General features: G+C 41.3%; 2 protein-coding genes and 1 gene segment (V, D, J or C); 1 reads left to right on the plus strand and 2 right to left on the minus strand.

Moving 5' to 3' along the window:
• The window catches only part of LOC144529260 (Ig kappa-b4 chain C region-like), a 128202-nt gene that overhangs the window by 48117 nt on the left and 62643 nt on the right, over positions 1-17442 (minus strand).
• Positions 3627-15338, plus strand: tpi1a (triosephosphate isomerase 1a). Its single transcript, XM_078268387.1, has 7 exons — positions 3627-3895; positions 5276-5399; positions 6473-6572; positions 8547-8664; positions 10467-10552; positions 12425-12512; positions 14303-15338. Exons 1-7 carry the CDS (start codon positions 3784-3786, stop codon positions 14419-14421), a joined length of 747 nt encoding a protein of 248 aa, XP_078124513.1. The 5' UTR covers positions 3627-3783; the 3' UTR covers positions 14422-15338.
• LOC144528802 (gamma-enolase) overlaps positions 17231-17442 on the minus strand; it is a 14616-nt gene continuing 14404 nt past the window's right edge. For both annotated transcript variants that reach the window (XM_078267635.1, XM_078267634.1), the window contains one exon: positions 17231-17442. This exon is cut by the window's right edge and continues 594 nt beyond it. The gene's annotated coding sequence lies outside the window, so the exon portion shown is untranslated.

A 17442-nucleotide genomic window follows, 5' to 3' on the forward strand; every position in this document is an offset into this window, starting at 1 on the left:
GGTACTGTGTGTGTGTGTGCCTGCTCATTCCTGGCTTCCTCGCTTCCTGGCCTGTGTGCTTTTGGGACTTCTTGTTTGTAAGTTTTTTTGCCCTGCTGTCCTCTTTGTTTTTGGATTTTCTTTTCTTTAATAAACTTCAAACTCTGCATTTGGGTCCAAGCCTCATCTATAAGTGACATCTGTTATGTAGCCTACATTTAACAACTTTTAGGTAGACAAAAACTACATATGTAGGCCTCAATCAAGTACTGCATTTTCCCACCAAATGTTTACTGAGTATTCAAAACAGCATTTAGGTTTTCATGCTGATAAATACGTTTTATATGCAATATATTTTAACATATAGCTGAAATAATAAAATATTGAAAAAAAAATCCAAATAAATTCTTTAAGAGACTTCTTTTTTTTTTTTTTTCTGGTCAAATGTTTCTCAAAAGAGGAGAAAATGACCTCCGAATCCCAGTGTAAGAAAATAAAGGACTATAAGGAATGTGTGCTGTACTGTAAGGTTTACAAAAGTACTTCCAGACGATGAATACTATAGGTGCAGACGAACATGTTGAAGATGGAAAAATAAGAGTCCACACATGAGATAATGCTCCCATGAATATATTTAATTACTTCCAAGTCTTTGGTATTTTTCCATCTAATTATATTTAAAACATCAAATGGTTTAAAAGCACATTGCAATGCCCTGATCAATGTCTGTGCAGTTTCATGTTTGATGTATTAAAAGACTGACTTAATGCCTTTCCTTCCTCAGAGCATGAGTATCATGAATCATTTACGTACTAAACAAATAAAAACAGCCTAATTGTACACTGAGGTACAACAGGCCACTCCCAAACTCTCAGATAACCAATTTATATCCATTGCATTTGTAGAAGGCCAGCCATAGTCAGTGGCCACGTTTACATGCACGCTGATACTCCACTATTTTTCTTAATATGATAATATTCCAAATTTGATACAGATCATGTAAACAGCATACGTTATTGGATATTCCTAAGAAGGCCTTTTTCCGGATATAGTATTTACCGATTAAGACACGTGTGATATGCCGGTATTATTCTGGTTTTAGAGGCATTCTTTGGACATGTGTACAGCGCATTCGGCATATGTGTCTCAATCAGGTATTTTACCACAGTTTATGGCCTCTTGCCTGTTTACGGCTTAAGGTCAGCTCTGTGCGTTGCTGTGGTTGCTGTACACAAACCAACCAGCCTACAGTTTGCAAGGCTGCAGACCCGATAAGAAGGAGAAACACAGCTACTTTTAAACGTTATCAAAGACTTGGATATCAACAGGTTTTTGGATATGCGCAAACATCGTAACGGCGACCTTTTCAAGAAGCTGGTTGAAAGAATGAAAGAGGGAGGCTGTGTTCGCACGGTCCAACAAGTCCGCCACCGCTGGAAAACTTTGAAAACAATCGTTTTTTGCACGGCTATATGTAAACGAGAATATTAGTGGAATATTCACTTTCGTTATCCATGTAAACAGCTTAGTCGAATATCTTATTTTTCGGAATAAGGGCAAAAAACTTAATATTATGTGCATGTAAACGTAGTCAATGTAACCAGTCCAGGGCCAAAAGTGTCAGGGGCCTTACAGTGCGTTCCATTTGTACTCGGAACTCGGATTTTCCGAGGTCAAAGTCGGAAACGCCCCCTAACCTCGGATTTCCGAGCTCGACACTTGGGCAACCACCGAGTACACCGAGCTAAAAATCCAACATGGCTGCTCCGTGCATCAACAGTTGTGAAAGCTCTAGTAACATACAGTTTATTAGCACTTCTGTGTTAATTGTGTCTCACTAAATCAGTCGAACACGCAGCGCTGTCCGTTTTCTAACTGCGGACATGTTACGCTGTTTGTATGCACAAAAAACAGCATAATGCGTTGTTATAAACTGGCATTGCTAACAATGGCTAACCTGGCTAGAGCTAATGAAAACAATGAAAATTGTGTAAATAGGCTCATTCAAGATGAACTGCGCCTCGCCTGTAAAGTGGACGAGAGCAGGCGGCAGCAGCCGGGGGCTGTGACAAAAATCCGCTGTCAAGTCGGACAGTTTCCAGCCGATTCCAGCAGCCTTCAGGCTGAACAGGAAGTGACAGAAACACTGGTCCGATTCCGATTTAATAAAATTATATATAAATTATCAGACCCATATATCAGCTCCTACACAGTCTCCAGTTGTTTTAATTATGACAGAGTAGCTGTTAAAATCCTCTACATGCGATCTGTTGCTGATTTTAATTAACAACACATTGTAGATGATCTGTAATCTGCAAGTCTCTCAGACTTCTAAACATTATCAGCCACACAACATGTGTTCTGTACAGAATAAGCCTTTAAATCAGACAATAGCAGTTAAAATCCCTCCAAATCAAAATCAATAAAAAGTTGATATAAAACGTCATCATGTTGAGTCGATTCTGAACCAATCAGCTGTTAGATCAGCTGAGAGGCCGGCGTTTCCCAGCATGCTCTGAGTCCACCTGGGTCTTGCAGTCGGTGGAGAGCAACTGCCGCGCCTGGCTCTAAAAACTGCGGCCGCCTTGATCTCGTGAGGTCATCGTTGACCACGTGTGCATGACGTCAGAGCAAGTCGGGATCAAGTCGGATACAAATCTAACCGGCATGCATTGGGCGGCGATCGCCGGTGATCGATTCTGCGCAGATCTGGCTCATCTCGAACGAGCCTAATGCTACGCATTCAACCCGGATGTGACGTCATTTCCAGCTTCGGCTTCCGAGTTCCGAGGTAAATGGAACACACTATTAACCTGCAAAATGTCACTCAAAAGAGACGCATACAGACAAAGAAACATAAAATGACTACAAAGAGACACAAAATGACCATAAAGAGACACAAAATGACCATAAAGAGATGCAAAACAGCTGCAAAGACACACACCTGTCTGAAAAAGGGAAAAACAACAAGACGCAAAACAACAAAAAAGTGTGTTGCTCACATGTAGGTGGTCGGCCCTGTGCACGTCTGTGCCGGGGGCCCGTTGTCTCATAATTTACTCATGAATATAACAATGGACATTCATTTTTCTGTATATTCATTTTGAAAAAATGTTTCATGTTTATATTTGTCAAATGTTTTATCTTGGGGGTTACACATTGCTCTTGTCCTTAAAAAGAGATGTATATTTTTCTTTTTTTTTAATGTCTTTTATCACACTTACACCAACTCAGTTTGTTGAAAGTGCACCTTTACTGTAAATCTCAACTGTTTGGTAAAAACTGTGGTCGGTTGATTAAAAATATTTTGTATGCCCAAAGCAAATAAGAAATGCATAATAACATTAATATTATAATATTATTATTAATAATAATAATTTCTATGGCTTTTTGTATCATGTTTTATGAACTTATTGTGTTGTCTGTGCATAAATGTTGTAGTAAGAAGTATTATTTCTCTCAGAAATATGGTGAAGTTGAAGTAGGCTATATATTTCGTAGAAAAGGAAACACTGAACACTAAATAACAATTCACTGTCAGTCCAGAGAGGCATGTCATCCTTCATTCTAACAACAGGTGGCGGTAGTGCTCCATAAAGCTGTTCTGACTCTCTTCATGAACCAGAAGAAGAGGGATTTTTTTTTTTTTTTTGCCGGTGTTGGGTTCTGATATTTCCGACAGCCCCTGACATACACACCAGCGGAGTCTCATCCTGCAGCTCAAGTGTTCCTCCGGACCTCCACCACCTCTCCTCCTCCTTCTCCTCTTCTTCTTAAGCGGGTATCCGCCACCTTCAGCCGGCCATGGCGCTCCGGAGCTTCTTCGTGGGAGGAAACTGGAAGATGAACGGCAGCAGGGAGAGTCTGGAGGAGCTGATCACCACCCTGAACACCGCCAGCCTGGACGACCAGACCGGTAACTGACCGACTAATGCCTGTGTGGGGTTACACACAGTCTGCAAATTAACTGTCTGCAGGTTTTATGATGCAGAGATCAATAAAAAAGTAATCGATAAAGAATCAGAGAGGAGATGCTGCTGCTCAGATGACGCACTGAGATTGGCAGTGACGTGATCAGGATGAGTTGCATAAAGGCCTCTGACGTTTTTGTTTATCCTCGTGGAAAGTAACTAAGTACATTTACTCAAGTACTGAACCTAAGTGTGATTTTTAAGCAGCGGTGCCATAAGTATTCAGATCCTTTACTTTAGAAAAAGTACGTAGTATGTTTCTGGATCCATATTTCTGCTGCATCTATGTGAATATTGCATTTTCCTGCTGTAGATAGCTATGGTTGTGCTCATTTTTAGGGCTGCAACTAACGATTGTTTTCATTGTGGATTAACCTGTCGATTTCATTTCTCGACTATAATCGATTAGTTGTTTGGTCTATAAAATGTCAAAAAATGGTGGAAAAAAAGGATCCCTACAGAGATTGTTAAAGAGGAAGATCCTTTTTTGTTTAACATGAAACAGACCCACCAGATATCATTTAAACAAACATTTATATCGTTGTATCATCTTTTTACAATATGGGACATTTTATGAAAATGTAATTCTGTACATTTATTTAAGCATGTTGATTGCAGGACTAATGCAGGAATAGTTTTACATTGGTGTTAACTTTTAAAGTGATGTTAATAAAGTAAAAGATCTAAGGGGCGACCTCAGGCTCACCGGGAAGAGTGTGCGCCCCATGTCGCTTTGGAGTCATTGGCATTGGCGCAGGTTCGAATCCGACCCACAGCCCTTTGCTGCATGTCACCCCCTTGCTCTCTCTCTCTTTCTCTCTCTCTCTCTCCCCTTTCCTGTCTTTAAACTGTCAATTAAAGCCCAATTTTTTTTTTTTAAGTAAAGGATCGGAGTACTTCTTCCACCACTGCTGATCCTGACCTGCAGCTTTTTTATTCTTTATATGAAAATGTTTATATGTGAGCTTGTTTGTTGAATTGGCCATTCTCACTAATAAGAAGTATTCAGAGTGGAAAACCAAAGTGACAACATAAAGGGTTTTTGAAACTATGAAACTTTATTAAACTTAGGAACCTAAACATGTTGTTGCAATACATCAGAATGAGGTGGCCATGGCAGACTGCAGCTATCAGTGATGGAACCCCCCTGAAAATGAATGTAACCCAATTTAAATTAAATGAACCTTTTCAGTCCAGGGCCAAAAGTCCCATTTTGGCATCAGCGTGGGACACTTCTTCTGGTAGAAAGTGAGAACAGAAATAGAAAAAGTCTAAGCCCAGACAGAGATGAAATTAAAGTCACGATGATCGGATTTTGTTTTCAGAGGTGGTGTGTGCTCCCCCCTCCATCTACCTGGACTTCGCTCGGTCCAGTCTGGATCTCAGGATCGGTGTCGCAGCCCAGAACTGCTACAAGGTGGCCAAGGGAGCGTTTACAGGGGAGATCAGGTATCTCACCCACTGAACGAATACACTCATGAACAATTCACAATGCAGTCTCACTTATTAATTAGACGGCAGGCTGGTGAATATTCAAATAAATTTTCTCATTGAGGATATGGAGACATCAGTTAATGTTAGTGCTTTGCAGGAAATCCTCACATTCACATGAGGGCTGCTCGATCATGAAAAAATAAATCATAATCACAATTATTTTGGTCACTTTAAAATCACGATTATTTAAAGGTGCAGTAGGTAAGACTTCTAAAACTAACTTTCTGTCATATTTGCTGGAACTGACCCTATGTTCCAGTAGAACGACATGAAGCAGGTCATTTAAAAAAAAAATATCCAGCTCCACCTACAGCCTGTAGTGCGATTTGCAAAAATCCACCGCTCCCTGTTCAGATACACCAATCAGGGCCAGGGGGGGGGGTGTCTAACTGCGTGTCAATCACTGCTCATGCACACGCATTCATTATCCCTTGTGGGGGGAGGGGCTTAGGAGACCGTTTTGGGCTTGAGCAGAAAGGGGGGAGGGACTGAGAAGTTGTTGATGTTCACATTTTTTGGCTAAATCCTGGATCTTCACAATCCTACCTACAGCACATTTTAAACAGTGAAAACACCTTGAACTGTGAAATTTCCCCTAATACTTTTCCCATTTGAAATAAATAAAAGACAAAATAAGAGTTTGCTTGCAAAACGTAATGTGCAAAATAATCGTTTTTTTCTCGATTACATTGTTTTTGTGATCGTTAGGAGCCAAAATCAAAATCGTGATTAAAATTTGAATAATTGCACAGCCGTAACTCACATAATAGTTCCTTTCTTACACTGCACTGTAACTTTTAATCTTGTATTTTATACCTCTTATTCAGTTTTTAATGTTTTTAACTGCTTTTCAATGTTTTATGTGAAGCACTTTGAATTGCCTTGATGCTGAAATGTGCTACAGTATATAAATAAAGCTGCCTTATCTTTACAGTACAAAATTGTACATGTATCACATTAAACCTTCGTAAAATGATCCATCACCTCTGTGACCAACTGTGACTTTAACATGTTTCCTCTCGCTCCAGTCCGGCCATGATAAAGGACTGCGGGGCAGACTGGGTGATACTGGGACACTCTGAGCGCCGTCACGTGTTTGGGGAAAGTGACGAGCTGATTGGTCAGAAGGTGAGACCCTTCCTCTCCCTACGGAAAAATGTTTGTGTTTGGAGGCAGCCTGTGTGGACGTGGACGTTGTTCAATCTCAAAACACTGTTACGTTCAATTCAATTGTATTTATAGTATCAAATCATAACAAGAGTTATCTCAAGACACTTTACAGATTTAGTAGGTCTAGACCACACTCTATAATTTACAAAGACCCAATAAGGCTCTTGGTAGGCGGTGTCTGGCAATGATAGTCACAATACAGATCATGGAACTATGACTAGAAATACTAGTTGTAGTAGTTCAGGGCGTAGCAGGGTACAGCAGGACATAGCAGGGCATAGCAGGGCACTGCAGGGCATAGCAAGACCTAGCAGGGCATAGCAGGGCAATGCAGAGCGTAGCAGGGCGCGGAGCAGGACCACGGCAACAGCTGCAACCAGGGCTTAATTTGAGCCGGAACACGCCGGAACATGTTCCAGCACCTCCGACGTTGGATCCGGAACCTTTTTTTATTGGATCTGGCACCTCATGTGTCACTATGAAAAAATGAATCGCCTAAATGAAAAGAAAAAAAATGACTGTTTGTGTAGTGGTCAGTGTTATCTGTCTTGTTAGTCTTTATTCCCCATTGAAGTTCCACAAAAATCTCGTGTTTGCATTTTCGATGCGTTTTGAAGTGAATTTTCAGGGTAAGACAGAGGGTTGGAGAGGGACGGAGGGAGGGGGGGGCACTTCAACAGCGCGGCGCTGCACTTCAAGTGACACAAGCGCTTGTGCTGGTTGAGATTGCTGTTAGCCTCGTTTCACTCAGGGGAAAAATGTCAAAAAGACAACAAAGTTTGCTTAACTTTTTCAAATACGCTGGCCAGTCGGATCCCAAACGAGCAAAAACCGTTTCTGCCGATCAAGAATGTGGAGACCACGGTGGGGTTTTTTGGTTAATTTAATATGGATAATTGCTGCTTTTTTTTTCGATTTCGTACCCATGCAGTGCGTGTTCTGAAATAAAAATAAACATTGCCCTGATGTACACACAGCGTTGTTTAGGTTTTTTAGTCAGAAAAGCTACGTAGGCAGTGTAATTCTTTTTTGTTCCGTTACCTCCAACCCCCGTTTTGAGTCACCGGATCCACCCCCCTCTGTGCTCCGGGACCTCCCACTGTACAAATTAAGCACTGGCTACAACCATGATTTAGGGGCCACCCTAATCCAAGGAAAACTGCTGGGCGAAAAAAACATAAGGACTCTGGGTTTAGTAACAAGCATTTCTGGGACATGGATGCACACAGATTGAAAGACAGAGGAGCTCAGTGTTTCAAAGGAAGTCCCATAACAGCACTATAACAGCATAATTAAGAGATGGTGCAAGGCAAACCTGAGCCTGTTCTGTAAGGTTTGGTAGATGAATCTGACGACTATGAAGAGAAGCAGAGAAGAGAAGGGGTGGCGTGTCTGCAGCTCTACACCCTGTCCACCATGTTAAGTGTCATTAGCTTTTTTTTTAGAAGACACTCCTTTAAAGCTTTAGTGCGTAACTTTTTTATATTAATGAACGTCTGTTAAATTCAACCCATTGCTAAATGAGTTGCTACAAAGCGGCTTAAGACTATCAGCTCCGCACAACTCTCTCTGTATCTCTCAGTATGGCTGTGTTTTGAAAATGATGTCCTCCGGGCGACTTTCGCGCGCAGAAACTCGAGTGAAGATAATTACCTCTTCTGAAGACATGTTTTTTTAATCCTCCGTGTCCTCCTTGGCTACTAGCAACTGCGTGGAGGAGGGGTGGGGTTGGGGTTGGTGCTCATGGGGGAGACAGAAACTACACACTGTAACTTTAAGACAAAGGCTAATATCTTGAATCTTAATCTGGACTTGTTCTCCACTTTAATTCTATTCCACTACAAATCTGTGGAAGCATTCAGTCGGTTGTAATATGTTGTAATCGGGTGTGCAGATCCAGGTAAAGACTCAAGTCTGTGGTTTGGCCCTCAGGTGGCTCACGCTCTGGAGAGTGATCTGGGCGTGATCGCCTGCGTCGGGGAGAAGCTGGAGGAGAGGGAAGCAGGCACCACAGAAGAAGTCGTCTACGCTCAGACGCAGGTCATTGCAGGTAAACAAAGGAAATCACAATTTTATACCTTTTTTATTTATTTTATTATTAGGGCCCGAGAAGCGTCGGTCGGAGAAGGCACTATTGAAACGACTCCGTTTATAAATCTCTCCAATGAATCACATTTTTGAGGGGCTTAAGATGCTCAAAAACTCACCAACATTATTGGTTTCGTGCTCGCTTGTGACAAAATGGCTCAATAGAGCCCCCGTACAGTTTTCAAAGTAAAAGCCCCTTCCTTTAACTTTTCATGTAGACTAACGGAAATTGGTACGCATATGTAACATGTTAAGATGTACATAAAAGCCTCTTGGGGTTGTACCCTAAACCCAACAGGAAGTCAGCCATTTTCAATTTACTGTGTAATTTTTGTGCATATTTTGCCATTTTCAGGTCTCGTACTATAAAATAATTCTGTGCAATCTAAAGACTTTAAAGATGAGAAGTTATTAAATTTTCGTTTAGCATCGGGAGGGGCGAGGGCCCGTCCATCGCTGCTTGCCGCTTTTTATTTTTTAAAATATTTTTCTATATTGTTTTTCTTTTAACATTTTCTTTTATGTTTATTCTTTTATTATTTGTTTTTTTTATTCGTTACAGTACATCTTTTTTTATTATTATTATTGAACTGTTGGTCTTGTGGATCTTCTTACTGTTTTCCTGAGTTTTTTTCTTTATGAAGAGAATTTACTGGTTTTATTCATACACCGATGAAGATTTCACACCAAAAAAGGTTATTAAAAAAAAAAAAATCAGGATATGAGGTGACTTTTCCATCACCGGCGGATTGCTGAACATCAACAACACATACAGCAATAACAATCTCTATTGTGTCCATCTATCTGAAAAACCTGTTCCTGGATCCACTCAGTGTGTAGTCCGATATTACAAGACTTTATTGATGGTCTTTTCCCTGGTTACACGCAGCCCACATCTGTACTCAAAGTAGGCAACACGCTGATTTAAAATGCAAATAGGTCAGTGGTCTCTGCTGTTTCTTGAGTCACAGTCTTGTTCCTCTGTTAACGCAGGATTTTCTCTTCTGAGAGCTCACAGGAAACAAGTCACAGAACTGACGGATCCTTGCAGCGCTGCTCTGCCTCTTGGATGTTTCTTAGTCTGAAATAGATTGACCTTTTCTGTTAACTTAAGAAAAAAAAAAGAAGACTTATCTCATATTCAGCTGCTCAGTACGAATGTTTCTCTTCTGTTCTGTGAAAGAGTTGCTCCGTGATTTGGGGTGTTTTACCTCAGTATCAGTGTTTGCATAGTCTCGCATTGCCAGACCTTCCTCCACAGCACTGCGGAGGAGGGTCTGGCGAGTCCACACAGCATTCCGGGATGGGAGAAAAACGTGCTCATGGTTTATCGGCACTTCTTTAAACCAATCACAATCGTCTTTGGTGTCGCTAAGCGCCGGACGGAGCCACGGTGCCTCTGCAAAATGGCCTCGGGAATTGACTTGTTTTGGTGGAACGTGGGTACGTTAAAAAGTTGTTTTAGTCGTGCGACAGAAACCTCTGATTGGACAGATAGCCTCGCTAGCTGTCTGGATTTACCCTGCAGAGATCTGAGGAGCAGTTAACCATAGTTCTCAGAAATAGACCGGAGTTTAGAACGCCAACACAAAGGAAGCGGAAGGTAACAGACATCCAGCCTAAATGAGTGACATCCGGAAGAATTTCTGGCGGCGCCGGAACAATCCCGGAAATGAAACGTTGTGTTTGCATGGCTACATCATCATGTTAAATATTAGAAAATACTTTTTAGTTCATAAATATCGTTTTTTTTATGTGTTCCAGAGAACGTGAAGGACTGGGGGAAAGTGGTTCTGGCATATGAGCCTGTGTGGGCCATCGGCACGGGCAAGACAGCTTCACCTGAACAGGTAACACCGACTCCTCCCTCTCTTAATAACTGCAGTTTGTCCAATCCAACAAGTCCTCCAAACCATATGACATTATCGGCTGTTTGTTCCCTACCCTCTAATACCAGCCACAGGAAATGATAATGATGCGCCCCCTCTCTCCTCCTCAATAGCATTTAAAGCTACAGACACAGAAATGGCAAATCCTAAGGAAAGCTCATTGTGGGACTGGCTCTAGTGGCTGTAATTCTGCACCAAGGCTGAATTTCGGGAAAGAGACTTCAGATACAGTATTAGGGGACCACTAAGGTCTATATAAAAGAGACTTCAGATACAGTATTAGGGGACCACTAAGGTCTATATAAAAGAGACTTCAGATACAGTATTAGAGCACCACTAAGGTCTATATAAAAAGAGACTTCAGATACAGTATTAGGGGACCACTAAGGTCTATATAAAAGAGACTTCAGATACAGTATTAGGGGACCACTAAGGTCTATATAAAAGAGACTTCAGATACAGTATTGGTCTTTGGTGTTTTTTGACCCCAACGTCTCCTCCCAGCGCGGCAATGGTTATGTTTAGGGTTAAGGTTCGGGTTAGCTGCATGGAAGGCGCCGTTGGAGGCAAAAAAACACCATCGAGCTACAGTATTAGGGGACCACTAAGGCCTATATAAAAGAGACTTCAGATACAGTATTAGGGGACCACTAAGGTCTATATAAAAGAGACTTCAGATACAGTATTAGGGGACCACTAAGGCCTATATAAAAGAGACTTCAGATACAGTATTAGGGGACCACTGAGGCCTATATAAAAGAGACTTCAGATACAGTATTAGGGGGACCACTAAGGTCTATATAAAAAGAGACTTCAGATACAGTATTAGGGGACCACTAAGGCCTATATAAAAGAGACTTCAGATACAGTATTAGGGGACCACTAAGGTCTATATAAAAGAGACTTCAGATACAGTATTAGGGGGACCACTAAGGTCTATATAAAAGAGACTTCAGATACAGTATTAGGGGACCACTAAGGCCTATATAAAAGAGACTTCAGATACAGTATTAGGGGACCACTAAGGTCTATATAAAAGAGACTTCAGATACAGTATTAGGGGGACCACTCAGGTCTATATAAAAGAGACTTCAGATACAGTATTAGGGGACCACTAAGGTCTATATAAAAGAGACTTCAGATACAGTATTAGGGGGACCACTAAGGTCTATATAAAAGAGACTTCAGATACAGTATTAGGGGACCACTAAGGCCTATATAAAAAGAGACTTCAGATACAGTATTAGGGGACCACTAAGGTCTATATAAAAGAGACTTCAGATACAGTATTAGGGGACCACTAAGGCCTATATAAAAGAGACTTCAGATACAGTATTAGGGGACCACTAAGGCCTATATAAAAGCATCCAAAAAGCAGGATGTCATAGGACCTTTTACAAACAGGACTCAATCCTTGACCTGCCTCTTTATGTGGAAATTTGGCACTCATATATTTCGTCACGTTACTTCCTGCTTTGCTCCAGTCATAATTACTACAACCACTAGAGGGCGCAGCCACTAGAAACCGAAATATACTGTAGGTCGTAATTGCTGCTTGAACAAGCATCAAGATTTATTTTTTTATTAATTTGACACTACATTGACCAGGTTAGCCTTAGCATTACCTTAATGTACCATTTTGTCCGACCTCCACAGGATGGATGTGAGAGTACTGAGAAGTCCACGCCTGCATGATTTTTCAGAAATTTTTCAGAATTTTTCAGAAGATTTTAGGAAGTTAAACATTTTAAATTAGTTTTGGAATGAAACACGGGAAATAAATTGTGCACAATTCACAAGTAAATGCACAATTTTGTGTGTGTGTGTGTCCAGGCTCAGGAGGTCCATGAGAAGTTGAGGGCGTGGTTCCGAACCAACGTCTCAGACGACGTTGCCGACTCCGTGCGCATCATCTACGGAGGTCAGTGATGATTTTTGGCAGTTTTTATATAAAGGCCCTGTTTGCAGAATCGTAGTGGTCGTATCCTGTGTGTATTTGGGAAGCTGGGTGGTATTCATTGGTGTCACCTATACACTGGTACCATAACCCTCCTACAATCAGGTTTTAAGAACTTAAACAACAGGCTTATGTTTTGCGTTTTATTTTTATTTTTGGGGCGCAGGTTTAGTTTTAGGAGCACAATTAAGTCATGACCTTTGCACCAAAAACATATGTAAGTATGTGAGTGATATTTCCTGCATTTACAGTATGTATCTAAACTGATATCAATCTTGCAAATAACTTACTAACATGTTATTGGCAGTCATGCTTTCTCAACCTATGTAAAGTCCCTTTTAGTTTGATCGATACAGAGCTTATACCTAACGATATATAATCAATAAATGAATCTTTGCATCGAAAGAAAACTGATATTTTCTGCCTTGTGTTGATGTTTTTCTTGTATGTGGTATTGTTCTTGTGTAACTTCGAAGTTTAAGTCTAGCATCTTTTTTAGGAATTATTACTATTGTCAGTTTTTATGAAAAGTCCAAAACGCATTTGGTGCTTCTCATATTTTTACAAAGTCAGAGCTAACTGTTACTGAGTACATTCAACTGGAACAGTAACATTTGGGGGACAAAAGTAGAATTTTTTAATACTTTTACTATACCCGTTTTGACAACCCGTTCTCACTCCCATCTCGTCAAATACTGTCGCTTGGTCAGTGGCTCTCAGCGTCGGATACAATGCAAAAATCACCCTTGAGCGTCTGTATGGGACGTACCTGGCAGAGTAGCAGCCAGGCAGCAGCTCGACCACAGTACTGTAAGATGATGTAGTATGATAGACCTAAAATCCGCGTAACGCTGGATTTCCACAAGCAGCTGAAATAACGGCAGAGCGGAGCGATTCAATTCCTTCCCTATGAGAACAGCGGTATGAGCCAATTCCACTGACGGTGGCGAAAATGCCCGGATGTTCACCGCTCTCCCAAAGTTGACTTTTAGTCAACTTTTGCAGAGCGGTAGCCAATGAGAGGACAGACTCGCGAAGGTGCCTCCAATAAATTCTACCATGTATACACACATGCTATACGTGCAAATTAAAAGATCGTGATTTCCCTATAGCTTACTTTATGATACGTCTCTGTATGACTACAGGGATGCTAACAGCTAGCTTATGCAGAGGGTTGTCGAGGCAGTTGGTATACCTGATGGGTTTTTATATATATATTTGCTTTAGTAGTAGTAGCATTCTAGTAACGTTAGCATTGTAGCAACTGCCATGTTGCTAGTAATAGAACGTTAATCAAACTTGACGGCAAAGTGTGCGACTTTACCAACAACTTACCAAACAGTTGTGTTAGGCCAGATATAAACTGATAATTGTCTGCAAAACGTGTACTCCGTCGGCATCATGTTGTGGTGACACAACTCCACTTGGAGTTGCAGTTGAAAACCGCTGCCTGTCCATTTTGTAACCCCCACCCACCATCTTTTCCTAAACCTAACTGTCCCCTTCTCGTACCGCATTGACATGACGGTTAAACATACGTCCCGACCCAGAGTGTCAAAAAGTGACGCCAAGAGTCCCGAGCAAGCGCGTCTAAATATGACGCTAAAGGAGACTTTTTGCGTCAATAACAAACACCAAATGCACCTAACCAAGCGTCGCTTTTTGACGCAATGGGAGTGAGAATGTGTTGGTTTTGTACTGAACGTTGGACCTGGTTTCGTTCGACACAACCGCCTTATTTCTGTGTCCTCCAGGTTCAGTAACAGCAGCTAACTGCAGAGATCTGGCGTCTCAGGGCGACGTGGACGGCTTCCTGGTGGGGGGAGCCTCTCTGAAGCCAGAGTTTGTCGACATCATCAACGCACGTGCATAACGGAGACAGGAGACGTCCCTTTACATCGTCCCAATGTGTCCTCAAACTGGGCTGGCTGATCCACAGACAGACGTGTGTCGAGTTACAGCAAGTTTTATTTAGCTAAATATGTGTTGGTTAAGGTAAATAAAGGGCGGTAGAATGAATTCAAAGTAAATATCTGTACTTTTGTGGGTTATTTGTTTTAGTTCTTTTTGTCACATTACAGTATTGAGTCAAACTACTGTATGTTTCAATTTCTTTTAACCGTTCGGTCAGTTTCTAACAGTGTTGGGTTACAGTATCAAATGTCTTTCAACTCGATTGTCCGTGTTCACTTCAAGGTCAGTAAACATTGTGATAATGGGAAACTCTTCAACAGGTCCTCATGTGTTCCGCTGATTTATTGAACTATTTTAAAGAGGACAGCTTCAGGGGAACATGAAAGTGTGCGCAGTCTATTTTTCAGATGACTTTCTTCCTGTTTCACTTTCTTTATTCAAGAGGTTGAAGTGGTGACAAACCAGAAATATGAAGCCAAGACTTGATGCAAACAATTCACTGTTTCTTTCATCTCAGCGGTTAATTTAAAGGGAAATGGCAGATATTGTTTCCAGCAGAGGATCAGTCAGGACCCCCCACCCCCCCACGTTGTTTTGTGTCCTGATAACACTGTTGTATTGTTGTATTAATGTATTAATGCTTTCTCTCTGTCACCTAAATGCACTAACTGTTCACACTGTAACACTTCAGGGCCCTTCAGAATAAAGCTTTGGACAGAATGTACTTATCGATATATATATAAAATATAATATTAAAGATGTACGTAGTTAACACTGTACACTGCTGCTGTATGTTTAACACTAGGTGACATTTGTTCACATGAGTAAGAAGGATTTGACCTATGTAAGAACTAAATGAATAAATCATTAAAATGTTGAAAGATGTTTGTTTGGTGTTTAATTTCAATCTTTTAAATCAACGTTTTCAGTTTTACTGACTGTGAATTTACCTCATGAATGTGTGTCCGATCCTGTCCGACTTCCTTCAGATGTGTTTAAGTAATGCACTGAATTTAGAGAATATTACCGTCACCATTGCAGCCCTCGGATCCCACAATCCCCGGTAAAGTTTTCATGGCACGTTCAATGTGCTCACAACCATGAGTATATGTGAGATTCTTAAACACATCTTCTCGTGGAAACATAGCGTGTTACATGTCAGCAGTTACAATTTTAAAATATGACCACATTTTATTACAAAAACTAAACAAAAGCTGTCACGTTTCGTTGAAAAAAAAACAAAGCAAATTCTGTTGTTTTTCATGAACCATACATTCGAAAAACTACGAAAAGATGAGCACTGTAATTTGAATGATTTTTTTTTTTTTGCAGTGCGCACCACATTGACGGTCGATGTATAAGAACGCGGCTGGCCACGTAGGGAGAAGGTCGGGTTGGATGGGTGGGCGTTAACATACAGGACTTTCGAGCCAGAGAGCGGATTTCGCTTCCTGGGGAAAACTAAAGTCTTTCACCCAGGAACTGCGTGTTCCTTAGGAGTTCTTTAATCCAAACCACAATCTTTTTTCCTAAACTTAACTAGTCGTTTCGGCGCCTAAAACTTAACTTTCGTCGCCGCATAACACTCACTCTTGCCTAAACTTAACCGTAATCTTCGCCAGCAGCTCGCGGTACTCTGTACTGGGCGCACAGTCACCTATTTTCGGGTAACTAAACCATCAACTACCTCTGACCTGCAGCTCGCGGGGCTCTGTACCTAGGATTGGGCATCGAGAACCGATTCCTTACTTAAAAAATTACGATTCCAGTGGAATCGTTTCTTTGTTGGAATCGTTTGGAGGATTTGGTTTCAAATCTGATCATTGGTTCCAAATTTAACGTGCACAAGTTTTGGTTTTCCGTAGCGGCCAGGCGCTTGTTGTGTTGCAGCCTTGGAGCACAGTAAGAGGCGCTCTAGTGTGGCTTTATTTTACGTTGGAAAAAGCCTGGTAAAACTGCAACCTCTTATTTGTGAAAATAGGCATGTGACCCGTTTCAACTCCAATCTCCATCGAGAATCGATAAGAACCGGAATCGAAAGGAAGAATCGGAATTGGAATCAGAATTGTTCAAATCCAAACGATGCCCAACTCTATCTGTACCTGGCTCACAGTCACCTATTCTCGGGTAACTGAACCCCCAACTACTGCTGACACGACGGAGCACCATGGGAGCACCATGCGGAGCACCGTAGCCGGTGTCGTAGAGCTCTGTAGCGGCTGAACACATCTGCTAACTGCCGCTGATACGACTGAGCTGTGACGGAGGTCTGTAGCCAGCGTCACGAAGCTCTGTAGCGGCTTAAACAGCTAGCAACCGCCGCTCTGTAGCACGGAGCTCTGTAGCCGATGTCACGTGACCAAGCAGCGGTCTCCTGGTTTTTGTATGATATCATAAGTTTTACTGTGCATAACTTTCTGTACGATACTCGTATGCATTGTTGATTTATAGGACAAAAAACCTTGAACAAGAAACTAGGGCACAAAAAAAAACAAAGACCTTTTAACTTTGATTGAAATTGTAAATTAACATCTTTTTATTTCACATATTTTCACATTATTTCCAATGACAAGCAGTCTTTTTTTGTTTTTGTTTTAATTTTCTTTCTTCTTTTTCCAACACAGCTATTCTATATGACATTCAGGAGGAACAGAAGGAACATAGGGATTTAGATATTTCTTTTTCGTTTTCTTTAGGACAAAGGCGGGATTTTCAAGCATAAAGGACAAATAATCAGAATCACATCAGGGCGGGAAGAAAAAGAGGGGTTTTAGAAAACTGAGAAACAGACACGACGAGAAGAAAAAGGAGACAAAAAGAGGGAGGGAGGAGGACAGAAGTGGGTGGAGTGCAGGTACTTCAGTGTCCAGGTGAGAGTGTGACACAACAGAGTGTGTAAGTGTTCATGTGTTTTGTGTAGTTTTATTTAATTTTTTTTCACTCAGTCCCTGAAACCGCTGTTTCTGCGAGTGCATCTTTC

The sequence above is a fragment of the Sander vitreus genome, chromosome 14 (genome assembly GCF_031162955.1).
Source record: "Sander vitreus isolate 19-12246 chromosome 14, sanVit1, whole genome shotgun sequence".
Lineage (NCBI taxonomy): Eukaryota > Metazoa > Chordata > Actinopteri > Perciformes > Percidae > Sander > Sander vitreus.